The 27,445-nt window shown below is 45.1% G+C and overlaps 1 protein-coding gene across 1 annotated transcript; it reads right to left on the bottom strand.

Moving 5' to 3' along the window:
- Positions 775 to 25,030, bottom strand: LOC109224374 (RNA-directed DNA polymerase homolog). The gene is made up of 3 exons (XM_019388955.1): positions 24,623 to 25,030; positions 2,139 to 2,203; positions 775 to 1,018 (listed from the first exon to the last, which is right to left on the bottom strand). The coding sequence occupies exons 1-3, from the start codon at positions 25,028 to 25,030 to the stop codon at positions 775 to 777; spliced, it is 717 nt and encodes a 238-aa protein (XP_019244500.1).

Raw genomic sequence — 27,445 nt, 5'->3', positions numbered from 1 at the left:
ATCCATGAGTTGAGATTTTTAGACATAGGGCCTCCATTCCCTAATCACCTTTTGCCAACATTAGAGCTCCAATCCCTGAGTTGAGATTTTAGACATAGGGCCTACGTTCCCTAGTCGCCGTTTGTCAACATTAGGGCTCCAATCCCTGAGTTGAGCTTTTTAGACATAAGGCCTCCATTCCCTAGTCGCCTTTTTACCAACATTAGTGCTCCAATCCCTGAGTTGAGTTTTTTAGACATAGAGCCTCCATTCCCTAGTCGCCTTTTGCCAACATTAGGGCTCCAATCCCTGAGTTGAGCTTTTTAGACATAGGGCCTCCATTCCCTAGTCGCCTTTTACCAACATTAGGGCTCCAATCCCTGAGTTGATGAGATTTAGACGTAGGGCCTCCATTCCCTAGTCGCCTTTTTGCCAACATTAGGGCTCCAATCCCTGAGTTGTGCCTTTTTAAGACGTATAGGGCCTCCATTCCCTAGTTCGCNAGCATCAATTTCAAATTTTACGATTATTAGCCATTTTTATAAGTTATTTATCTATTTTATGGGGTATTTAACAACTAGCCATTTTTAAATTTCAATTCGAGCCTAATTAACCCAGATCCCTAACCCAATAAACTAGCCCAGTTACCCAACCCAAACTTAAAATCATACCCGGCCCAACCCTCGTTCGATCTAAGCCGTTGATTAATTCAAATCAACGGCCCAGATTAATACTTACCATATTAACCCCTAAACGACTACCCCCCTTTTCTCATTTTTTCCCCCGTCTCACTTCTCACCCGTCTCTCTGAATCCTCTCAACTCTCTCTAGAACCTTCGTCTCCTGAGCTCTGTCTCTCCCCTCTCCGGCCATCTCCTCACCGGAAACCATGAAGTTTCCACCTCTTATCAACCTTATGGATCCGTCTTTCACACCCGTGTCACCAGTGGAGGCTCTCAAGTGACCCTGAGACGGTCTACTCCCATCTCCGGTCTCATGCCATATTTTCCGGCCACCTATGGCCGTTCGAGTAAGATCTCTACATTTTCCAGCCAAAGGCCGGTGATATTTTAAGCTCTCTTCTCCTCCTTTGGGTTTTCTCTGGAAACCCTAGCTTTAAATCCTCTGATCTTTTTAGATCTGTGATGGATCTATGTGTCTTTTATGGTTCTCACCTATTTTCCTCAAAAGATTTCTTTGATTTAAAACGATTTCTTCATTTTCCAGACTAGGGTTTCAAAACCCTTTTGCAAAAAACGATTTCTTTCTGATTTTTAGCAATTACTTTGTGATTTTTAGCATATTTAAACATCACCTGAGTCTTTCCTTTTGCTCGATTCATTTCTGTTAAGAAACCCTAATACTTCTGGGTTCGATTTGAAGTTTGAGTCTGTTTGCGATGTGTTTGCATGTCTCTCATGAACATTCTAGGTCTCATGTATGTTCTATATGCTCTTGTGCTTCCTGCTCTAATTTGTTCCTAGGGTTTCTCTGATTCTGTTCAACACATGTTATTTATCGTTTAATAGGTCCGACTATTTGTTTCATTGACTGTCCACATAATAATTTATATTGATTTTGTGTAATCTCCTTAGACCTGCTATATCTTCCCTGAATCTGTGATTTTGTATATTTTCCTTGTAATTCTGTACTGATTTTTCGAATTTTTTTTTGTGATACTTTCCTTAGTTAGTGCTGATTCCCTGTGATTTTCAATCTCATTCGTGATTCTTTGAACTAACTTTCAGAATTAAAATTGTACTCTACCTTATTTATGTGCACAAATATGCTGTTAGTTATTTAACTCTCACGACCCGGATTCCCACCCTCGGGAGTCGTGATGGCGCCTGCTAGCACGAGCTAGGCAAGCCAATTAATTTCACAATATACCCTTGTTACTCATTTTATATAACATTTAAACAGTGGAATTTAACATAAGCGGAAGAAAGAAGCCATAAGCTATCTGAACATGAATATCTAATACAACTGTTTGAACCTCGACTACCCAGAATTGGTGTCACAGTATCACAGACGGTCTAAGATTTACTACATACAAAGTTTGAACAAAATATCAATACACTGTTTCTGAATATAAGGAAAATGAAACAGGAAATAAGGATAGAGGAGACGCCAGGGCCTGCGGACGCCTGCAGGTCTACCTTGGATCTCCACGTGAACTAAAAATAGCCTCCAACCTACGGCCCGAAGTTAACAGCACTGGGATCTGCACAAAAGAGTGCAGAGTGTAGCATCAGCACAACCGACCCCATGTGCTAGTAAGTGCCTAGCCTAACCTCGGCGAGGTAGTGACGAGGCTAGACCAGACTACCACATAAACCTGTGCAGTTCAAATATATATACAGCGGAAAAGAGACACAGAAATAACTAGTCAAAATGGGAGGGGAGCATGCTGCTGGGGGAGATAGCAATTCCGAATAGAATACATTAAATAAACGAAAGAAATAACATAACTCAAATATTGACAAGAATCAGAATTCAATAAATGCACGGCATCACCCTTCGTGCTTTTACTCTCGTCCTCACCAAAGCAATCATAAAATAAAAATGTGCACGGCATCACCCTTCATGCTTTTACTCTGTCTCCTCACCATATAATCAATAAAATCGGCACGGAATGGTACATGGTGCGGCACAGCATCACCCTTCGTGCTTTACACTCTTTCCTCACAATAATCAATAAAATCGGCACGGCATCACCCTTCGTGCTTTACACTCTTTCCTCACAATACAAACAATGCACGACATCACCCTTCATGCTTTAACGCTCTTCCTCACCCAAACAACAATCACAAACAATAGGGCAAGGGAATAAATGAAATTGCAATAAAGATCCCGGCAAGGGAACAACATTTCAACAAATAAATCCCGGCAAGGGAACAACATCAATAATATCAACATCCCGGCAAGGGAGATAACAAATAAATCAACAATAGCCCGGCAAGGGTGTCAACATGATAACTTTTTTTCTTTCTCACTTTTACTTCACCATTCACTTCATAACTCGAGCCAATGCTCTAGAGATTTAATTATCTCTTACACTTTCACAATTTGTTACATAACTTGAGCCAACGCTCCTCAATGTTCATGAGTCACAATTCCTTCCACAAACTTTACACAACATATAGAAACCATCGCCAAGGCATGAAAGATACCACGAAGTCATGAAAATCACAATATAAAGACTCACGGGCATGCTAGACACCAACGTATAGATACTCGTCACCATTCCTATACATTGTACTCAACAATTAACACTTAACAAATAGGACTCAACTCCTAATCCCTCAAGCTAAGGTTAGACCAAACACTTACCTCGATGCCATAAACACAATTCACGCTTCAATTATAGCTTTACCCCTCGATTCCACCACCAATTCATTCGTATCTAGCCACAATTTACTTAATTACATCAATAAACGCTAAATGAATCAATTCTAATGCATGAAGATGAGTTTTCTAGAGTTTTACCCAAAAAGTCAAAAATTGCCCCCGGGCCCACATAGTAAAAACCCGGGGTTCGAACCAAAACCCGATTACCCATTCCCCCACGAACTCAAATATATTATTTGTTTTGAAATCGGACCTCAAATCGAGGTCCAAATCCCCAATTTTTGAAAAACCTAGGTTCTACCCAAATCACCCAATTTCCCCCATGAAAATCATTGATATGAAGTTGAAATCATATTAAAAGATGTTAAGAATTGAAGAAAGTTAGTTAAAAACGACTTACAATTGATTTGGAGAAGAAGAAATCCTTGAAACATCGCCTAAGTGTGTTTTTGTTTTGAGAGGATATGTAAATTGGTTAAAAATTCGACTAAGTATAAAAATTGCAGGTCTCAGATGTGGGAATTGCGAAAAGGGGTTCGCAATTGCGAATCCTTCAGATATTCTGGACTTTTGCATTTGCGACTTCCGCATTTGCTACAAATTAGTCGCATTTGCGATCACTGGCCAGGCTGATGAGCTTCGCATTTGCGAAGGGATCCTCGCATTTGCGAGGCCGGAATTGCGAAATATCACTCGCATTTGCGAGATAAGGCAGACCTGGGCTGGTTCGCATTTGCGACCGTGCCCTCGCATTTGCAATAGTCGCATTTGCGAGCTAGGCTTCGGAATTGCGAAGCCTGCAGGTCTGATCACACCAGCAAAAATTCTGCAATTTTCTAAGTCCGAAATGCACTCCGTGGCCTATCCAAAACTCACCCGAGCCCTCGGGGCTCCAAACCAAATATACACCCAACCTCAAAAACATCCTACAGACTTATCCGTGCACTCTAATCACCAAAATAACATCATGAACATCAAATTAAACCTCAAGATCAATGAAACTTTCTCAAAACTTCCTTAAACATCAATTTTGCATTTATGGTCCGAATCACGTCAAACGGATTCCGTTTCTTACCAAACTTCACAGAATTATCTTAAATCATATATAAAACCTTTACCGGGCGCCGGAACCAAAATACGGGCCCGATACCAACATTTCCTAATCAAAATTCACTTCCAAATCTTTTAAACAATTTCAGAAAACAATTTTCTTTAAAAATTCATTTCTCGGGCTTGGGACCTCAGAATTCGATTCCGGGCATACGCCCAGGTCCCATATTTTCCTACGGACCCTCTGGGACTGTCAAATCACGGGTCCGGGTCCGTTTACCCAAAACGTTGACCGAAGTCAAATTAATTCATGTTATAGTCAAAATTTACCATTTTTCACAGATTATTACATATAGGCTTTTCGGCTACACGCCCGAACTGTGCACGCAAATCGAGGTGATGCTAAAAGAGTTTTTTTGAGACGTCGGAACGCAGAATTCATTTTAAAAACAAGTGATGACCTTTTGGGTCATCACATTCTCCACCTCTAAAACAACCGTTCGTCCTCGAACGGACAGAAGAAGGAAGTACCTGAGTCGCAGAAAAGATGGGGATAACGGCTCCGCATATCGGACTCGGACTCCCAGGTCGATGCCTTAGGAGGCTAACCTCTCCACTGAACACAAACATAAGGAAAACTCTTCGATCTCAACTGCGAACCTGCCGGTCTAGAATAGCTACCGGCTCCTCCTCATAAGACAAGTCCTTGTCCAACTGGATAATGCTGAAATCTAACACGTGGGATGGATCACAGTGATACTTCCGAAGCATGGACACATGAAACACTGGATGCACGGCTGATAAGCTCGGCGGCAATGCAAGTCTATAAGCCACCTCTCCCACTCGATCAAGAATCTCAAACGGGCCAATGAACCTAGGGCTAAGCTTGCCCTTCTCCCAAATCTCATCACGCCTTTCATAGGCGACACTCGACGTAATACCCGCTCACCAACCATGAATGCCAAATCACAAACCTTGCAGTCAGCATAGCTCTTTTGCCTGGACTGAGCTGTACGAAGCCTGTCCTGAATAATCCTGACCTTGTCCAAGGCATCCTGAACAAGATCCGTACCCAACAACCGAGCCTCTCCCGGCTCAAACCATCCAACCGGAGACCGACACCATCTACCATATAAAGCCTCATAAGGAGCCATCTGAATACTCGATTGGTAGCTGTTGTTGTAGGCAAACTCCGCTAAAGGCAAAAACTGATCCCACGAGCCTCCAAAGTCAATGACACAAGCTCGGAGCATATCCTCCAAAATTTGAATAGTCCGCTCGGACTTCCCGTCCGTCTGAGGATGAAATGCTGTGCTCAACTCAACCCGTGTGCCCAACTCTCGCTGAACTGCTCTCCAAAAATGTGAGGTAAACTGCGTACCTCGGTCTGAAATAATAGACACGGGCACACCATGAAGACGAACAATCTCCCGAATATAGATCTCAGCTAACCTCTCGGAAGAATAGGAGACTGCCACAGGAATGAAATGCGCTGACTTGGTCAGCCTATCAACAATGACCCACACTGCATCGAACTTCTTCTGAGTCCGTGGGAGTCCAGTAACGAAGTCCATAGTGATCCGCTCCCACTTCCACTCGGGAAGCTCAATCCTCTAAAATGAACCACCGGGCCTCTGATGCTCGTACTTAACCTGCTGACAGTTCAAACACCGAGCCACATATGCAACGATATCCTTCTTCATCTTTCTCCACCAATAATGTTCCCGCAAATCCTGATACATCTTAGCGGCGCTAGGATGAATAGAGTACCGGGAGCTATGGGCCTCCTCTAAAATCAACTCTCGAAGACCATCCACATTAGGCACACAAACTTGGCCCTGCAATCTCAAAACTCCATCATCACCTAGGGTAACCTGCTTGGCACCTCCGTGCTGCACCATGTCTCTAAGGACACACAAATGGGGATCATCATACTGCCGATCTCGGATACGCTCCAATAATGAAGAACGAGCGATTGTGCAAGCTAACACACGGCTGGGCTCAGAAACATCCAACCTCATGAACTGATTGGCCAAAGCCTGAACATCCAAAGCAAGCGGTCTCTCACTGACCGGAATATAAACAAGACTTCCTATGCTGGCTGACTTCCTACTCAAAGCATCGGCAACCACATTGGTCTCTCCCGGATGATATAAGATGGTGATATCATAGTCTTTCAACAACTCCAACCACCTCCTCTGCCTCAAATTCAACTCCTTTTGCTTGAACAAATATTGAAGACTCATGTGATCTGTGAACACCTCACATACCACGCCATACAGATAATGCCTCCAAATCTTCAACGCGTGAACAATGGCTGCCAACTCCAAATCATGAACTGGATAGTTCTTCTCGTGAACCTTCAACTGCCGCGAAGCATAGGCAATGACCTTGCTATCCTGCATCAACACCGCACAAAGTCCAATACGAGATGCATCACAATAAACTGTATAAGGCCCTGAACCTGTGGGCAAAACCAACACCGGTGCCGTAGTCAGAGCTGTCTTGAGCTTCTGAAAGCTCGCCTCACACTCGTTCGACCACCTGAACTAGCCACCCTTATGGGTCAACCTGGTCATCGGGGTTGCGATAGATGAAAACCCCTCTACAAACCGACGATAGTAGCCTGCCAGACCCAAGAAACTCCGGATCTCTGTAGCTGAGGCTGGTCTAGGCCAGTTCTTGACTGCCTCAATCTTCTTCGGATCAACCTGAATACCCTCTGCTGACACCACATGACCCAGGAATGCAACTGAACTCAACCAGAACTCACACTTTGAGAACTTGGCGTACAACTGACTGTCCCTCAAGGTCTGAAGAACCACTCTATGATGCTGCTCGTGCTCTTCCCGACTGCGGGAATATATCAAAATATCATCAATGAAGACTATCATGAATGAATCCAAATAAGTCCTGAACACTCGGTTCATCAAATCCATGAAGGCTGCTGGGGCATTTGTCAACCCGAAGACATAACCGAGAACTCATAATGCCCGTACCGAGTGCGAAAAGCTGTCTTAGGGACATCAGATGCCCTAATCCTCAACTGATGGTAGCCAGATCTCAAGTCAATCTTTGAAAATACCTTGGCACCCTGAAGCTGATCGAACAAATCATCAATCCTCGGTAGCGGATACTTATTCTTGATTGTAACCTTGTTCAATTGCAGGTAATCTATACACATTCGCATCGATCCATCCTTCTTCTTAACAAACAACAACGGCGCACCCCAAGGAGAAACACCGGGTCTAATGAAACCCTTCTCAAGCAAGTCTTGCAACTACTCCTTCAACTCCTTCAACTCGGGCGGGGCCATACAATACGGCGGGATAGAAATGGGCTGAGTGCCCGGAGCCAAATCAATGCAAAAGTCAATGTCCCTGTCGGGTGGCATACCGGGCAGGTCTGAAGGGAATACCTCAGGAAACTCACGGACAACGGGCACAGACTCAATAGAAGGAACCTCAGCACTAGAATCACGAACATAGGCTAAATAGGCCAAGCACCCCTTCTCGACCATACACCGAGCCTTCACATAGGAGATAACACTACGGGTAGAATGACCAGGAGTCCCTCTCCACTCCAAACGAGGTAAACCCGGTAAGGCTAAGGTCACAGTCTTGGCATGACAGTCCAATCACAACTATACATACACGATGGACTCGATCTACCACAATAGAATCACCTACCGGTGTAGACACATAAACAGGAGCACTCAATGGATCACTAGGCAGGACCAGATACGGTGCAAAATAAGATGACACATACGACTCCGTAGACCTGGATCAAATAATACTGAAGCATCTCTATCACAAACTAGAACGGTACCTGTAGTAACCGCATCGGAAGCCTCAGCCTCAGGCCTGATTGGAAGAGTATAACATCGGGGCTGGGCCCCACCACCCTAAACCACATCTCTGGGACGGTCTGTCGCTGGCTGGCCTCCACCTCTAGCGGCCTGAGCTCCACCTCTAGGATCTCTACCTCCACCTCTAGCACCCCTACCTCTAGCTGGCTGGGCGGGCTGTGGAATACTCGGTGCCTGAACCATGGCACGAGAACCCTGATGCTGAGAGCTGCTAGGTGCTCGAGGGAAAAATCTAGCAATATGACCACATCGCCACAAGTGTAACAAGCCCTCGGCTGCTGTGGCTGCTGACCCTGACGTCCTGAATGACCACACCGAAAACTCTGAAGCGGCGGTGCACTGATAGGAGCTGGTGGTGCACTGCAGGACTGCTGATCAGAATGCTGTATATGAAGACCACGGCCACCTGAAGCACCGTGAGAATCCTGGAGTGCCGACTGAAAGGGCCTAGGAGGATGGCCTCTACCATACAAATCTCTACCTCCAGACGAGGTACCACTGAATCTGCCTGAATGACGGGGCCTCTTGTCCGACCTATAACCACCCCCTGTGACAGGACCATCTCCACTCTCCTGGCCACATTGGCCGCCTCCTGGAAAGATATCTCGCTCCCAGTCTCTCTAGCTATCTGAAGACGAATCGGCTGAATAAGTCCATCAATGAACCTCCTCACCCTCTCTCTCTCTCGGTGGGAAGTATGATAAGAGCATGATGAGCCAAATCGATGAATCTGGTCTCATACTGGGTGACAGTCATGGAACCCTGCGGAGGCGCTCAACTGCCTCCGATAGGCCTCTGTCTGAGTGATAGGGAGAAACTTCTCCAGAAATAGCTGTGTGAACTGCTCCCAAGTCAAAGCTGGTGATCCGGCCGGTCTAGCCAAACAATAATCTCTCCACCAAGTCTTGGCGGATCCAGACAAGCGAAAAGTGGCAAAATCGACCCTATTGGTCTCAACTATCCCTATGTTCCTGAGAACCTCATGACAGCTGTATAGATAATCCTGGGGATCCTCAGTAGATGCACCGCTGAAAGTAGTAGTTAAGAGCTTGGTGAACCTGTCCAATCTCCACAAAGCATCGGCAGACATAGCTGCTCCATCATCGGCCTGGGCTACCACACCCGGCTGAGCTGCTCCAACTAGCTGAACTGCTGGAGTCTAAAACTGAGGAGCACCCTGCTCCGAAGTGCGAGTAGCAGGAGTCTGGGCTCCTCCTCCATCCTGAGAGACAACTGGTGCTACAGGAAGCAAGCCTGCCCGGGTGACACTCTCTATAAGGCCCACTAGACGGACCAGAGCATCCTAAAGAACTGGGGTGGCAATAAACCCCTCTAGGACCTGAGCTGGGCCCACCGGAACTACTGGGGTCGGAACCTCATAATCAACATCAACCTGAGGCTCCGCCGCTGGTGCTGCTGCTCTGGCTGAGCTCTGCCCCTACCTCGGCCTCTAGCACGGCCTCGGCCTCTGCCCCTTGTAGGAGCTGCTGCTGGGGGCTCGGGCTGCTGGTCAGCGGATGAGGAAGCGCGTGTTCTCGGCATCTACGAGAGAACAGAATAGAAATTCAATCAGCATTGAGAAACCAAACCGCACGACATGAGAGAAAAGATGTGAGATTTTCCTAACTCTGTAGCCTCTGGGGGGTAAATACAGATGTCTCCATACCGATCCCTCAGACTCTACTAAGCTTGTCTGTGAACTGTGAGACCCATGTAACCTAGAGCTCTGATACCAACTTGTCACGACCCGAATTTCCCACCCTCGGGAGTCATGATGGCGCCTACTAATGTGAGCTAGGCAAGCCAAACCTTTAATCTAAATACTTCATTAACCATTTATTTCTTTTTAACAATTATAAGGCGATAACGTGATAACAGCAGAAATTCAAATTTAAGCGGAAGACAACAATAACATATATGAAAACTGTATCTATTACAAATACTTAAGCCTTAACCACCCAAGACCTGGTGTCACAGTGTCACAGACGGTCTAAGATTGCTACATACAAGGTCGGAAGAAATAACAGTACACTATTTCTGAATAAAAGGAAAACAAAACAGGAAATGAGGATAGAGGAGACGCCAGGGCCTGCGGACGCCTGCAGGTCTACCTTGGATCTCCGCGTGAACTGGAACTAGCCTCCAACCTACGGTCCGAAGTCAAACGCACTGGGATCTGCACAAAAGAGTGCAGAGTGTAGCATCAGCACAACCGACCCCATGTGCTGGTAAGTGCCTAGCCAAACCTCGGCAAGGTAGTGACGAGGCTAGACCAGACTACCAAATAAACCTGTGCAGTTCAAATATATATATAGCGGAAAAGAAACACAGAAATAACCAGTCAAAGTGGGAGGGGGGCATGCTGTGGGGAAGATAGCAATTCCGAATAGAAAGACATTAAATAAACGAAAGAAATAACATAACTCAGATATCAACAAGAATCAGGGAAATCAATAAATGCACGACATCACCCTTCGTGCTTTTACTCTCGTCCTCACCAAAGCAATCATATAATAAAAGTGTGCACGGCATCACCCTTCGTGCTTTTACTCTCTTTCCTCACCATATAATTAATAAATCGGCACAGAATGGTATATCGTGCGGCATGACATCACCTTTCGTGCTTTACACTCTTTCCTCACAATAATCAATATTATCGGCACGGAATGGTACATCGTGCGGCACGGCATCACCCTTCGTGCTTTACACTCTTTCCTCACAATACAAATAATGCACGGCATCACCCTTCGTGCTTTAACGCTCTTCCTCACCCAAGCAACAATCACAAACAATAGTGTAACGACCCGATCGGTTGTTTTGAGCCCTAGCGCACCATTCAGCAGTTCGAGGCCATGAGCAGCTTTAGTTCGGGCATTACGACTTGTACGCGTGGTCAGAATTAAATTTCGGGAAGTTCGGGGTTGACTCGGAGAGAAAGTTCTCATTTCAGAAGCCTTAAGTTGAAAGAATTAGCTAAGATCGGATCATTGAGTAAACGACCTTAGAATCAGGATTCGAAGGTCCCAGCAGGATCGTATGATGATTCCGGACTTGCGCGTATGTTCGGGTCGAGTTTTGGATGACCCGGGAGCTTTTTGGTGCCTATTGTGGAAGTTAGCATTTTGGAAGAAATTTTATAAGTTTGGGTTGAAGTGCATCTCAGTGTTATCGATGTCCGTTTGGGATTCTGAGTCAGGGAGTAGCTCCGTATGGTGATTCTGGAGTTGGGAGCGCGATCGGAAGTGAATTCGGAGGTCCGTGGGTCATTTTGGAGTCAGTTGGCTAAAGATAGAAATTTGAAAGTTTTTGAGAAGTTTGACCGGAAGTGGACTTTTTGATATCGGGGTCGGAATCAGATTCCAGAAGTTGGAGTAGGTCCGTAATGTCGAATATGACTTGTGCGCAAAATTTGAAGTCAATCGAACGTGATTTGATAGGTTTAAGCATCGAGACTAGAAGTTTGAAGTTCTAAAGTTCATAAAGCTTGGATTGGAGGTCGATTCTTGGTTTTGGCGTTGTTTAATATGATTTGAGGCCTCGAGCAGGTCCGTAATGTGTTTTGGGACTGGTGGGTATGATTGGTTTGGGTCCCGGGGGCCTCGGGTGGATTCCGGGTGGTTAACGGATCAAAAATTGAATTTTTGGAAGGCTGAAGTTGTTGGTTGCTGGTGTAACTGCACCTGCGAGATAAGGGCCGCAGGTGCGGAGCCGCAGAAGCGGCCCAGCAGTCGCAGATCCGGTTTTGTCAAAGGGAAGCTGGGACCACAGATGCGGTCGTTTGGCCGCAGAAGCGGGACCGCATCTGCGGGAATGGTAGCGCAGAAGCGGAAAATGGAAGCCTGGAAGAAACCGCAGAAGTGGTGGGCTGGCTCGCACCTGCAGAGCCGCAGAAGTGGTCAAAGGACCGCAGGTGCAAAAATTGCTGGAGGCAGAGAGGTGTTTTAAAATCGGGTTTTGGCCATTTCTCTCATATTTTCTTGGCTTGGACAATTTTTGGGAGAGCTTCAAGTGGGATTTTTCATCATCAACGATAAGTTAAGCTAATCCCATCTATCTTAAGTTAAATACATCGATTATGTATAGATTTTAGCATGTAAATTGGTTGAAATTTGGGGTTTTGGTAGAAAGACCTAGAAATTGATATTCTTGGAATTTGACCACGATTTTGGGTATGAAATTAAGAGAAAATCATATATTTGAGTTCATGGAGTCATGGGTAAGCTTAATCTTCAAAACAATTTGGAATCCGGGCATGTGGGCCCGAGGGCGTTTTTGTCAACCTTTCAATTGGGGTTAGGAATTGTTATAAATTGGATTAATATGAGTAGTTTATCGTATATTAATGAATTTGCATAATCATTGGCTAGTTTTGGGAGTATTTAGCATCGATTCAAGTCTTCGGAAGGGCGTGGAATGCCGGTTATGGATCTTCAGAGCGAGGTGAGTCTCCTTTCTAACCTTGTAAGAGGGAATTGTCCCCATAGGTGAGTTAATTGGTTATGTGCTCCTATTTGTGGCGGCTACGTACGCACGAGGTGACGAGAGTCCGTGCGTAGCTACTATTATGTTATTGTCCGGGTAGTCTAGGACCCAAAAGCATGTTGTACTTGGAATAATTGTAATGATGGTTACAGTTGAATTGCTTAAATCCTGTTGAACTGGTAAATGAATTTCTAAAAGGATTAAACTTCATTTTCTGAAATCGTTAAAAGAGAATTGGCTTTTATTTGGATAATGTTCCTCGATAAATTCTTAATCTGCTGTTTGAGCATGTATTTGTATGTGTACATGCGTCGCATGTAAGGTTCGCGAGCAGGATGATTGCTTATTTAAATTTGACCGCGTCGCATGTATGGTTCGCGAGCGGGGTAATAGATGTATCTATGGTTCGTGCCGTTCGACCCTCGGCAGTGCACAGTTTTAATATTATTGGATCGGACAGTACGTCCTCGGCATGAGTTGCGCATGCTTGTATTGCTTGCTATGAAAGTTGCTGATACAAATACCCGCCTTCCTCGACTTGAGATAATTGTCAATTAAGGGATTATGAATCCGGAGATTTTAATTAAAAAGGAACTTTCACCTGTCTAGTGACTCATTTGAATTTTACTGTCGTTCTTAATGGATCTGTGGGTCATCGCATTAATAATATTATTACTGGACCTTTAGTAAGTGTCAAAGTTGCCATCTCGTCTCTACTTCTTCGAGATTAGGTGGGATACTTACTGAGTACACGTTGCTTTTGTACTCATACTACACTTCTGTGCATTTTTGTTGCACAGACACATGCGCCTCTAATGGCTTAGCAGGCGTAGCAGCATGGTTGACACGGAGACTAGGTGAGTTGTATTTCCTCGAGGCGACCCGCAGCTAGTGTAGTCTCTCTTAGGATTTTATTTATTTTCTGTACAATTGTATTTCGGACAACTGTTGTACTTTATTCGATTATTCTTCGAAATTGCTCATGCACTTGTGACACTGGGTTCTGGGATGGTTGTAAAGTATTTTATATCAACTGCTTATTATTTAATTTGATTTAAGACGATTATCTTTTTAAAATGGTAAATTTAAAGGGAAAATCATAGATTTCAAGAGTATTAAAACAAGGATTTAATTATGTATTTGGTGGGCTTGCCTGACAGTGGTGTCCGGCCATCACGACCCTTAGTGGATTTTGGGTCGTGACAACATGGTATCAGAGCCAGGTTCCCGTAGGTCTCACGAGTCATGAGCAAGTCTAGTAGAGTCCCGCGGATCGGTACGGAGACGTCTGTACTTATCTTTGGGAGGCTGCAGGACTGTTAGGAGTACTTCCCTTCTTGATTCCTCATCGTGCGATTTGATTCCTTGAGGCTTATGCCCTTGATTCCTTCCTACTCAATCTTACGCGACGTGAACCGCTGGTTATAAATCGAGAATTGAAGAATTGTAATGGTACTACCGACGTGGTGCGGGACGTTTCTCCCCGCATAGTTGTTTTGCTATTATCGCCACCTTGTGAAAGGATATTCTGTCATTTCGGCTCAGTAGCGGTGCTTCTAAGAGCTCTGAGGTTAGGCACAAGTTGCCATGGAGCTATGAACAATTGTTCTGCAATATTGATATGATGGTAGGATGTTTGCCTACGTGTCAGGGCAGAGAATGACTTGAAGGGTGGTTTACTCAGTGCATGATTCAGAGATTCGGTATTTTACTTCTGGCGGAGGAAAGGCAATCGGACTAAGAATGTGCAGATTTGGGTTGATGGAGTAATGAGATTTGGTATTTGCAAGCGTGGTAGAGTTTTCTTCTATGATGAGGTGTAGTTGTCCCTATTGAATGTACTAAGTTCGTCGGTGTTATGATCTTTTACAATTCGCCTTTGGGACAAGATATTGTGAAGTAGTATTGAAGATGCGGCTGTTAAATATCGTGGGGTGCGGTGGTGCAGGATTGAATCAGTGTTCCTAATATCGACGGTTCGAGGAAAATGATCTTCGGAAAGGTTTAAAGTTAGCAGCAGTTGTGGGTTCAAGTGCCATGAAGATAGATTTTATTTAAGGCAACAACTGAGCAGCAAAGCATAAGGAAGGACATGTGGGAGTGCCTGGCAGTGGTTAAAATTTCTAGAAGGCCAGGTATGAGAAGTAGTAGTCGACTAAAGAGGCGAGTTTCGCCAAAGTGGGAGAGTTTGGAATAATTTGGAAATTTTAGTGATTGGTGATTTGGGCCTACGGATTAATTTGGAGTATGGGCTATTAGGCGCAGGAGATTTGATATAATGGAAAGGAGCTACTTGAAATGAAGAAGGATACAACCTAACTTTAATTGGAAGGATGTTGCCGCGCACTTAATTGATGTCCACGAGAGGTGAATGGACTTATGCAGCTAGGGAGTGAGCTTGGACTCAGGATGGGTCACTAATGTCGTGGGGATAGCACCCCGTGTAGCAGCGTTGGAAGACGTCGGCACATAAATCCCATAGGTGGGTTATCTCCAGTGAGCGGATCGGTAGTTGCATGGTTGGCGAAGCTTCTGCGGAAATTCTATTGGTTATACATTAAAGAGATCGGTCGTGTGAATGTGGTTGATGATTCAGAGTATATAAAGGGATTTTTACAGAAAGATTTCGAGAATTTGTCAGTTGATTGCGCAAGGTTATGTCGATAAAAAATAAAGGATCCTGGTGGAGTCCAGAGTTGTGTAATAATGGCTTCAAGCTAAGTGGGAGAGTCCCACTGCCTATGATTAGGGTTGCATGGTTAACTACTTGCGAGGTTTCTGGTTAATAGTTGATGGGTCATTTCAGCTACGGAAAGGACATAAGCGGTGATTTGAACAGAGGAATTGTTAAAGGTGTGCTATGGTTGGCCTTATTGGCCCATGTTCAAACTTGGGGAAGGATTCAGGATTTATGCCTTGTATAGATGTGGGTTTCAAGGGAAGTGATTCTGCCGATGTTTCGTCGAGAGGGTATTCATGTGCTAGAAGATTTATGGAGTTGATTATATTCGGGGCCAAGTCAGAGCGGGTGGCTCTCAACAACGGTCCTAGTGGATTCAAAGGGGTAAAGTGTGGTGCCTAATGGCTTGAGCCTATAGATACAGTTAAGAATAAAGCCTTGTAGCAGCTTATGAGGAGGTGCCCAGAAGGCTCTATGATGTTTTGACCTGCAGGGTAGCAATTAGGAGGTATGAAATGGTTCGTGGGATTTGAGACAGCATGGTCTCGTGAGTCAAGGTCACTCGAGATAAGTGCGGATGGAATATGCTATATGTTGGATGGAGTTATTATTATTTCTAAGGCACTCAAGAATAAATTGGAGGAAGATAGATTGATTAGCCATAGTTGAATTGGCATATTGGTGGCAGTGATCGGTTCCTTCAGCGCGATAAAGTTATGTAAGTGATTTGTGGCGGTACATGTGAGGCTTGTCGGCCACCGTAATTAATGTTATTCAGAAGTATGCTACTGTTATGGCCTGTCAGGTGTAGGCGGGTCCCAGAAGGACTATGGTGGCTTAGACGACTACTTAGAGATTTGCATATTCTGCGGTTATGAGAATTCACCTGTGTGTCGCAATGGTTCTCCTGAAGTGAGTTAAGTGAAAAGTTTTTATATGATGAAGTGTTAAACTATTAGTGGTTCCGGAGTCATGATAAAAATCGTGTTCTATCGTATATTGGCGTGTTGGGTGCAGTGAGGGGCATGGAAGTTGAAGTGGGGATCAAGATTGCAGTTCGATGTTGACAGGGACGTCACGAGCTCGGATGAGCAGGAAAGTAGTTTCTATGCTTAAAGCAAGTTGGTATTGTCTTCAGCGTCACCTGAGATCGGTGTTTGTGAAAAAGGCTTTGCATCCTGGTTAAGGATTTTTGATCGCTTTTTAGCGTTAGCGCGGCCGATGAGTTAGATGTACAGATCTGTTATCTGCTACGGAAGGTTGTGGGAGCGTGCCCACGGAAAGGTTTTATTAGTGTGGCATGTAGCCACTTGATCGATCGAGGAGTTAAATCAAGTATGAAATTGTAGTGATGTCGTTAAATTAAGAATTTATGCCTGGAGGGCACTCGGTTTGTTGGGGTTGTGGACTGTGGAGGATTACTCCGGTTATGATAGTTGTTCTTATGTGTTATGAGCGAAAGAGGAGTTATTATGGACCTTTGAAAGGTTATTAGCCTAGTTCGGTGCGATCGGAATCGGCTTGAGGTCTGTGGGTGAATTCAAATGTGAATCTGTGCTCTATATCAGGCCAGATGTGTTCATTTCAATAATGCGCTCTCATTGGAAGAGAGTCAGGATGTTACTTCATCGTTAGTTATTTCATGTAATGATATATTGCGCCGTGAGAGAGTTGTGAGACGGCTTGGTAAATTGCTTATGTGTTGAGGTTCTACGTAGAGATGAGGTTATATGAGCAAAATGGCTCTTGAGATTCAGATCGTATATCGCACCTCGGTTGTGCTTGGGTTTTGTAGCTTATAGCTCTATATGTCTCCCCAGGGATGGTATTATGCACTTAGCGTGCTTGTGATCGATATTCGGCATTTGGTTGTAATGAGCAATTTAGCTCGATGTATATTTCCTTATGTGAAATCGATGTGTGGATCGGGTGGCACGCCGTCATGGGTATGATATCTGGATCGGGTTGCACGCCGCAATAGTGTGATGTTGAGTACAGTTCCCCGTATCTATTTTTATGTGTGTTGTTTCCTCTTTTCCTGAGAGGAACTTATATTAGCTGTGTGCACGCTTCGCATGCATGATTCGCGAGCGGGGTGTCTGTTCAAATATATTGACCGCGTCGCATGTATGATTTGCGACCGGGGTAATTGGATTTCCTTTTCAGAGTTCGTTTTCATTGTATCGTGTTCGAATTGGTAGCCTATTGGCACATTGTGGCATCATATGAGACTTTTGATTATGTCCGGGGTGGCTTATTGCCTGAGCAATTTGTACTGGGTGAGAGAGATCATTGGATTTAGGATCAGTGCAATCTCACTATATGAAGTATATTAAGGAGCTAAGACCATTAATTGGTTCAGAATGAGGTGACGGTTCTTGTCAGGAGTATAGACCCAATGATTTGTTGATTCGGCAGTCGGTCATGAATTTCTACACATCTCTTCCGTCATGGCGGTATTGTAAGAATTAGCGCAAGACCTATGTAGGTCGTGAGGTGCAATGAGAGCATCAGATTCGTGGAATATCGGCTATTATGATCAGAGAGTGTTATTATGGTCTTGTGAATGATGGTGTGAATTCAGCAAGGGTGTGCAGTCATGTTCTGGTACAGCGGGTGATGATTGATACGGTGTTCATATGTCGAAGGCAGGCCTGGTAAAGAATTTCGGATGTTGAAACTGGGCTCCAAGGCTTATTTGCCTAAATGAAAGAGGTTATCTTTAGATTTGATCGAGCTGATGTGTCCAACTGAGTTGTGGTAGCACGGGTAGGTGCACGAGGTATTAAGCAGTGATTCCAGACAACCCCAGCACAATTCCCAGCACGTTCGAGGACGAATGTATGTTTAAGTGGGAGAGGATGTAACGACCCGACCGGTCATTTTGAGCCCTAGCGCACTGTTCAGCAGTTCGAGGCCATGAGCAACTTCAATTCGGGCATTACGACTTGTACGCGTGGTCAGAATTAAATTTCGGAAAGTTGGGGGGTTGACTCGGATAGGAAGTTCTCATTTCAGAAGCGGGACTGCATCTGCGGGAATGGTAGCGCAGAAGCGGAAAATGGGAGCCTGGAGGAAACCGCAGAAGCGGTGGGCTGGCTCGCACCTGCGGAGCCGCAGAAGCGGTCAAAGGACCGCAGGTGCGGAAATTGCTGGAGGCAGAGAGGTGTTTTAAAAATCGGGTTTTGGCCATTTCTCTCATATTTTCTTGGCTTGGGCGATTCTTGGGAGAGCTTCAAGTGGCATTTTTCATCATCAACGATAAGGTAAGCTAATCCCATCCATCTTAAGTTAAATACATCGATTATGTATAGATTTTGGCATGTAAATTGGTAGAAATTTGGGGTTTTGGTAGAAAGACCTAGAAATTGATATTCTTGGAATTTGACCACGATTTTGGGTATGGAATTAAGAGAAAATCATATATTTGAGTTCATGGAGTCATGCGTAAGCTTAATCTTCAAAAAATTTTGGAATCCGGGCACGTGGGCCCGAGGGCGTTTTTGTCAACCTTTCAATCGGGATTAGGAATTGTTATAAATTGGATTAATATGAGTAGTTTATCGTATATTAATGAATTTGCATAATCATTGGCTAGTTTTGGGATTATTTAGCATCGATTCAAGTCTTCGGAAGGGCGTGGAATGCCGGTTATGGATCTTCGGAGCGAGGCGAGTCTCCTTTCTAACCTTGTAAGTGGGGAATTGTCCCCATAGGTGAGTTAATTGGTTATGTGCTCCTATTTGTGGGGGCTACATATGCACGAGGTGACGAGAGTCCGTGCGTAGCTACTATTATGTTATTGTTCGGGTAGTCTAGGACCCAAAAGCATGTTGTACTTGGAATAATTGTAATAATGGTTACAGTTGAATTGCTTAAATCCTGTCGAACTGGTAAATGAATTTCTAAAAGGATTAAACTTCATTTTATGAAATCGTTAAAAGAGAATTGGCTTTTATTTGGATAAATGTTCCTCGATAAATTCTTAATCTGCTGTTTGAGCATGTATTTCTATGTGTACCTGCGTCGCATGAAAGGTTCGTGAGCACGATGATTGCTTATTTAAATTTGACCGCGTCGCATGTATGGTTCGCGAGAGGGGTAATAGATGCATCTATGGTTCGTGTCGTTCGACCCTCGGCAGTGCGCAGTTTAAATATTATTGGATCGGGCCGTACGTCCTCGGCATGAGTTGCGCATGCTTGTATTGCTTGCTATGAAAGTTGTTGATACTAATACCTGCCTTCCTCGACTTGAGATAATTTTCAATTAAGGGATTATGAATCCGGAGATTTTAATTAAAAAGGAACTTTCACCTGTCTAGTGACTCATTTGAATTGTACTGTCGTTCTTAATGGATCTGTGGGTCATCGCAGTAATAATATTATTACTGGACCTTTAGTAAGTGTCAAAGTTGCCATCTCGTCTCTACTTCTTCGAGATTAGGCGGGATACTTACTGAATACACGTTGTTTTTGTACTTATACTACACTTCTGTGCATTTTTGTTGCAAAGGCACATGCGTCACTAATGGCTTAGCAAGCGTAGCAGCATGGTTGACACGGAGACTAGGTGAGCTGTATTTCCTCGAGGCGACCCGCAGCTAGTGTAGTCTCTCTCAGGATTTTATTTATTTTCTGTCCAATTGTATTTTGGACAGCTGTTGTACTTTATTCGATTATTCTTAGAAATTGCTCATGCACTTGTGACACCGGGTTCTGGGATGGTTGTAAAGTATTTTATATCAACTGCTTATTATTTAATTTGATTTAAGACGATTATCTTTTTAAAATGGTAAATTTGAAGGGAAAATCATAGATTTCAAGAGTATTAAAACTAGGATTTAATTAAGTATTTGGTGGGCTTGCCTGACAGTGGTGTCCGGTGCCATCACGACCCTTAGTGGATTTTGGGTCATGACAAATAGGGCAAGGGAATAAATGGAATTGCAGTAAAGATCTCGGCAAGGGAATAACATTTAAACAATTAAATCCCGAGAAGGGAATAACATTTAAACAATTAAATCCCAGCAAGGAAACAACATCAATAATATCAACATCCCGGCAAGGGAGATAACAAATAAATCAACAATAGCCCGGAAAGGGTGTCAACATGATAAATTCTTTTCTTTCTCACTTTTACTTCACAATTCACTTCATACCTCGAACCAATGCTCTAGAGATTCAATTATCACTTACACTTTCACAATTCGTTACATAACTTGAGCCAACGCTCCTTAATGTTCATAAGTCACAATTCCTTCCACAAACTTTACACAACATATAGGAACTATCACCAAGGCATGGAAGATACAACGAAGTCATGAAGATCACAATGTAAAGACTCACGGGAATGCTAGACACCAACGTATAGATACTCGTCACCATGCCTATACGTTGTACTCAACAATTAACACTTAACAAATAGGACTCAACTCCTAATCCCTCAAGCTAAGGTTAGACTAAACACTTACCTCGATGCCACGAACACAATTCACGTCTCAATTATAGCTTTACCCCTTGATTCCACCACCAATTCGCTCGTATCTAGTCACAAGTTACTTAATTATATCAATAAACGTTAAATGAATCAACTCCCATGCATGAAAATAAGTTTTCCAAAGTCTTACCCAAAAAGTCAAAAATTGACCCCGGGCCCGCTTGGTCCAAACCCGAAATTCGGACCGAAACCCGATTATCCATTCACCCCCGAGCCGGGATATATAATTGGTTTGGAATCCGACCTATATTTGAGGTCTAACTCCCCAAATTTCAACATTCTTAGGTTTTTTTCAAAATTCCCAATTCCACCATGAAAACCCTAGATTCTAGGATGAAATCTTGTAAAAAGAAGTTAAGAAGTAAAGAAAATGAGTTACAAATTACTTACCAATGTTTTGGAGAAGAAAGGTTGTTTGGAAAATCGCCTCTTATGTTTTTGGGGTTTTGAAAAATAAAAAATAACTGAAAATCCCGTCTAAATATACCCCTCTCAGACCCCCTGTGCGGACCGCACAAAATCGAGTGCGGCTGCACAGCTCTCCCTGATGACCCGTGAACCTATGCGGACCGCACAAAATCGAGTGCGGCCGCATAGCCCACCACCGCGCACTGCACGAGACCCCACGCGGATCGCACTGGCCCCTTCCGCGGTCGCACACGAATTTTTGCAGACCGCACTGGCGGGTTCAGAGATCTAAAATTTTCTCTGAACCTGCAATAACTGTGTTTGTAAGCCTAAGACATCGCGAAACCTACCCGAAACTCACCCGAGCCCTCGGGGCTCCAAACCAAACATACCTACTAACTCAAAAACATCATATGAACTTATCCGTGCGATCAAATCGCCAAAATAACATCATAAACATCGAATTAAACCTCAAAATCAATGAAATATTTTAAAACTTCTTAAATCATCAAATTTTACATTTAAGGTCCGAATCACGTCAAATGGATCCCGTTTCTTACCAAACTTCACAGAATTATCTTCAATCATATATAAGACCTGTACTGGGCGCCGGAACCAAAATACGGGCCCGATACCAACATGTTCTAATCAAAATTCATTTCCAAATCCTTTAAACAATTTCAGAAAACAATTTTCTTCAAAAATTCATTTCTCGGGCTTGGGACCTCGAAATTCGATTCCGGGCATACGCCCAAGTCCCATATTTTCCTACGGACCCTCCGGGACCGTCAAATCACGGGTCCGGATCCGTTTTCCCAAAACGTTGACTGAAGTCAAATTAATTTATTTTATAGTCAAAATTTATCATTTTTCACAGATTTTCACATATAGGCTTTCCGGCTACGTGCCCGGACTACGCACGCAAATCTAGGTGATGCTAAAAGAGGTTTTTAAGGCCTCGGAATGCAGAATTCATTTTAAAAACAAGTGATGACCTTTTGGGTCATCACATTCTCCACCTCTAAAACAATCGTTCGTCATCGAACGGACAGAAGAAGGAAGTACCTGAGTCGGGGAAAAGATGGGGATAACGGCTCCGCATATCGGACTCGGACTCCCAGGTCGATGCCTCAGGAGGCTGACCTCTCCACTGAACACGAACAGAAGGAAAACCCTTCGATCTCAACTGACGAACCTGTCGGTCTAGAATAGCTACCGGCTCCTCCTCATAAGACAAGTCCTTATCCAACTGGACAGTGCTGAAATCTAACACGTGGGACGGATCGCTGTGATACTTCCGAAGCATGGACACATGAAACACTGGAATCACGGTTGATAAGCTCGGTGGCAATGCAAGTCTATAAGCCACCTCTCCGACTCGATCAAGAATCTCAAATGGGCCAATGAACCTAGGGATAAGCTTGCCCTTCTTTCCAAATCTCATCCGCCCTTCATAGGCGACACCCGAAGCAATACCTGCTCACCAACCATGAATGCCAAATCACGAACCTTACGGTCAGCATAACTCTTTTATCTTGACTGAGTCGTACGAAGCCTATCCTGAATGATCCTGACCTTGTCCAAGGCATCCGGAACCAGACTCGTACCCAACAACCGAGCCTCTCTCGGCTCAAACCATCCAACCGGCGACCGACACTGCCTACCATACAAAGCCTCATAAGGAGCCATCTAGATACTCGACTGGTAGCTGTTGTTGTAGGCAAACTCTGCTAACGGCAAAAACTGATCCCACGAACCTCCAAAGTCAATGAGACAAGCTCGGAGCATATCCTCCAAAATCTGAATAGTCCGCTCGAACTGCCCGTCCGTCTGAGGATGAAACGCTGTGCTCAACTCAACCCGTGTGCCCAACTCTCGCTGAACTGCTCTCCAGAAATGTAAGGTAAACTACGTACCTCGATCCGAAATGATAGACACGGGCACACCATGAAGACGAACAATCTCCCGGATATAGATCTCAGCTAACCTCTCGGAAGAATAGGAGACTGCCACAGGAATGAAATGTGCTGACTTGGTCAGCCTATCAACAATGACCCACACTGCATCGAACTTCTTCTGAGTCCGTGGGAGTCCAGTAACAAAATCCATAGTGATATGCTCCCACTTCCACTCAGGTATCTCAATCTTCTGAAATGAACCACCGGGCCTCTGATGCTCGTACTTAACCTGCTGACAATTCAAACATCGAGCCACATATGCAACGATATCCTTCTTCATTCTCTGCCACCAATAATGCTGCCGCAAGTCCTGATACATCTTTGCGCCGCCCTGATGAATAGAATACCGGGAGCTATGGGCCTCTACTAAAACCAGCAACTCTCGAAGACCATCCACATTAGGCACACAAACTCGACCCTGCAATCTCAAAACTCCATCATCACCTAGGGTAACCTGCTTGGCACCTCCGTGCTGCATCGCGTCTCTGAGGACACACAAATGGGGATCATCATACTACCGATCTCGGATACGCTTCAATAATGAAGAACGAGCGACTGTGCAAGCTAGCACACGGCTGGGCTCAGAAACATCCAACTCACGAATTGGTTGGCCAAGGCCTGAACATCCAAAGCAAGCGGTCTCTCACCGACCGGAATATAAGCTAAACTGCCCATACTAGCTGACTTCCTACTCAGAGCATCGGCCACCACATTGGCCTTCCCGGGATGATATAAAACGGTGATATCATAGTCTTTCAACAACTCCAACCACCTCCTCTGCCTCAAATTCAACTCCTTTAAATACTGCAGACTCTTGTGATCCATGAACACCTCACATGCCACGCCATACAGATAATGCCTCCAGAACTTCAACGCGTGGACAATGGCTGCTAACTCCAAATCGTGAACCGGATAGTTCTTCTCATGAATCTTCAACTACCGCAAAGCATAGGCAATGACATTGCCATCCTGCATCAATACTGCACCAAGCCCAACACGAGATGCATCACAATAAACTGTATAAGGCCCTGAACCTGTAGGCAAAACCAACACCGGCGCCGTGGCCAAAATTGTCTTGAGCCTCTAAAAGCTCGCCTCACACTCGTCCGACCATCTGAACTGGGAACCCTTCTTGGTCAACGTGGTCATCGGGGCTACAATAGATGAAAACCCCTCTACGAACCGACGATAGTAGCCTGCCAAACAGAAGAAACTCCGGATCTCTGTAGCTGATGCTGGTCGACGCCAGTTCTTGACTTCCTCAATCTTTTTCGGATCAACCTGAATACCCTCTGCTAACACCACATGACCCAGGAATGCAACTGAACTCAACCAGAACTCACACTTCGAAAACTTGGCGTACAACTGACTGTCCCTTAAAGTCTGAAGAACCACTCTAAGATGCTGTTTGTGCTCCTCCCGGCTGCGGGAATATATCAAAATATCATCAATAAAGACTATCACGAGCGAATCCAAGTAAGGCCTAAACACTCGGTTCATCAAATCCATAAAAGCTGCTGGGGAATTTGTCAACCCGAACGACATCACCAAGAACTCATAATGCCCGTACAGTGTGCGGAAAGTTGTCTTATGGACATCGGATGCCCTAATCTTCAACTGATGGTAGCCAGATCTCAAGTCAATATTTGAAAATACCTTGGCACCCTGAAGCTGATCGAACAAATCATCAATCCTCGGCAGCGGATACTTATTCTTGATTGTAACCTTGTTCAATTGCCGGTAATCTATACACATTCGCATCGATCCATCCTTCTTCTTAACAAACAACATTGGCGCACCCCAAGGCGAAACATTGGGCCTAATGAAACCCTTTTCAAGCAAGTCCTACAACTGCTCCTTCAGCTCTTTCAACTCAGGCGGGGCCATACGATACGGCGGGATAGAAATGGGCTGAGTGCCCGGAGCCAAATCAATGCAAAAGTCAATATCTATATCAGGTGGCATACCTGGAAGGTCTGAAAGGAATACCTCAGGAAACTCACAGACAATGGGCACAGACTCAATAGAAGGAACCTCAACACTAGAATCACGAACATAGGATAAATAGGCCAAAAACCCCTTCTCGACCATACGCCGAGCCTTAAAATAGGAGATAACACTGCGGGTAGAATGACCAGGAGTCCCTCTCCACTCCAAACGAGGTAAACCCGGTAAGGCTAAGGTCACAGTCTTGGCATGACAGTCCAAGACAGCGTGATAAGGTGATAACCAGTCCATCCCCAATATAACATCGTAATCAATCATGTCCAGAAGAAGCAAATCTACACGAGTCTCAAGACCTCCAATCACAACTATACATGCACGATGGACTCGATCTACCACAATAGAATCACCCATCGGTGTAGACACATGAACAGGAGCACTCAAAGGATCACTAGGCAGGACCAGATACGGTGCAAAATAAGATGACACATACGAATATGTAGACCCTGGATCAAATAACACTGAAATATCTCTATCACAAACCAGAACGGTACCTGTAATAACTGCATCGGAAGCCTCAGCATCGGGCCCTGCTGGAAGAGCATAACATCGGGGCTGGGCCCCACCACCCTGAACTACATTTCTGGGACGGTCTGCCACTAGCTGGCCTCCCCCTCTAGCGGCCTGAGCTCCACCTCTAGGACCTTTAGCTCCACATCTAGCACCTCTACCCCCACCTCTAGCTGGCTGGGCGGGCTGTGGAACACTCGGTGCCTGAACCATGGCACGGGAACCCTGATGCTGAGAGCTGCTCGGTGCTCGTAGGCAAAATCTAGCAATATGACCCACATCCCCACAAGTGTAACAAGCCCTCGGCTACTGTGGCTGCTGACCCTGACGACCTGAATGACCACCCCGAAATCTCTGAAGCGGCGGTGCACTGATGGGAGCTGGTGGTGCACTGTAGGACTGTTGATTAGAATGCTGCATCTGAGGACCACGACCACCTGAAGCACCGTGAGAAACCTGAAGTGCCGACTGAAAAGGCCTAGGAGGATGGCCTCTACCATACGAATCTCTACCTCCAGACGAGGTACCACTGAATCTACCTGAATGACGGGGCCTCTTGTCCGACGTGACCACCCCCTGTGATAGAACCATCTCCACTCGCTTGGCCACATTGGCCGCCTCCTGGAAAGATATCTCACTCCCAGTCTCTCTAGCCATCTGAAGACGAATCGGCTGAATAAGTCCATCAATGAACCTCCTCACCCTCTCTCTCTTAGTGGGAAGTATGATAAGAGCATGACGAGCCAAATCGATGAATCTGGTCTCATACTGGGTGACAGTCATGGAACCCTGATGGAGACGCTCAAACTGCCTCCGATAGGCCTCTCTCTCTATGTGATAGGGAGAAACTTCTCCAGAAATAGCTGCGTGAACTGCTCCCAAGTCAAAGCTGGCGATCCGATCGGTCTAGCCAAGCAATAGTCTCTCAACCAAGTCTTGGCGGATCCAGACAAGCGAAAAGTTGCAAAATCGACCCCGTTGGTCTCAACTATCCCTATGTTCCTAAGAACCTCATGACAGCTGTCTAGATAATCCTGGGGATCCTCAGTAGATGCACCGCTGAAAGTAGTAGTGAAGAGCTAAGTGAACCTGTCCAATCTCCACAATGCATCGGCAGACATAGGTACTCCATCACCGGCCTGAGCTACAACACCCGGCTGAGCTGCTCCAACTGGCTGAGCTGCTGGAGTCTGAAACTGGGGGGCTACCTGCTCCGGAGTGCGAGTAGCAGGCGTTTGGGCTCCTCGTCCAGCCTGAGAGACGGCTGGTGCTACAGGAAGCAAGACTGCCCGGGTGACACTCTCCATAAGGCCCACTAGATGGACCAGAGCATCCTGAAGAACTGGGGTGGCAATAAACCCCTCTGTGACCTGAGTTGGGCCCACCAGAACTGCTAGGGCCGGAACCTCATCATCAAAATCAACCTGAGGCTCCGCCGCTGGTGTTGCTGCTCTGGGCTGAGCTCTGCCCCTACCTCAGCCTCTAGCATGGCCTCGTCCTCTGCCCCTCGTGGGAGCTGCTGCTGGGGGCTCGGGCTGCTGGTCAGCGGATGAGGAAGCGCGTGTTCTCGGCATCTACGAGAGAACAGAATAGAAATTCAATCAGCATGAGAAAACCAAAACCGCACGACATGAGAGAAAAAGATGTGAGATTTTC

The sequence above is a fragment of the Nicotiana attenuata genome, chromosome 3 (genome assembly GCF_001879085.1).
Source record: "Nicotiana attenuata strain UT chromosome 3, NIATTr2, whole genome shotgun sequence".
Lineage (NCBI taxonomy): Eukaryota > Viridiplantae > Streptophyta > Magnoliopsida > Solanales > Solanaceae > Nicotiana > Nicotiana attenuata.
This window is presented reverse-complemented; position numbering and strand designations above follow the sequence as displayed.

Excerpts from the sequence above, each read along its gene's own strand:
- LOC109224374 (XM_019388955.1), bottom strand. The coding sequence starts at position 25,030 with ATGTGTATAGATTACCGGCAATTGAACAAGGTTACAATCAAGAATAAG. Across the intron at positions 2,204-24,622 it reads AGTTGTACGCCAAGTTTTCG|ATCCCAGTGCTGTTAACTTC; the intron begins AAGTGTGAGTTC and ends TCTTTTGTGCAG. Across the intron at positions 1,019-2,138 it reads AGTTCACGTGGAGATCCAAG|AGATCTTACTCGAACGGCCA; the intron begins GTAGACCTGCAG and ends TGGAAAATGTAG.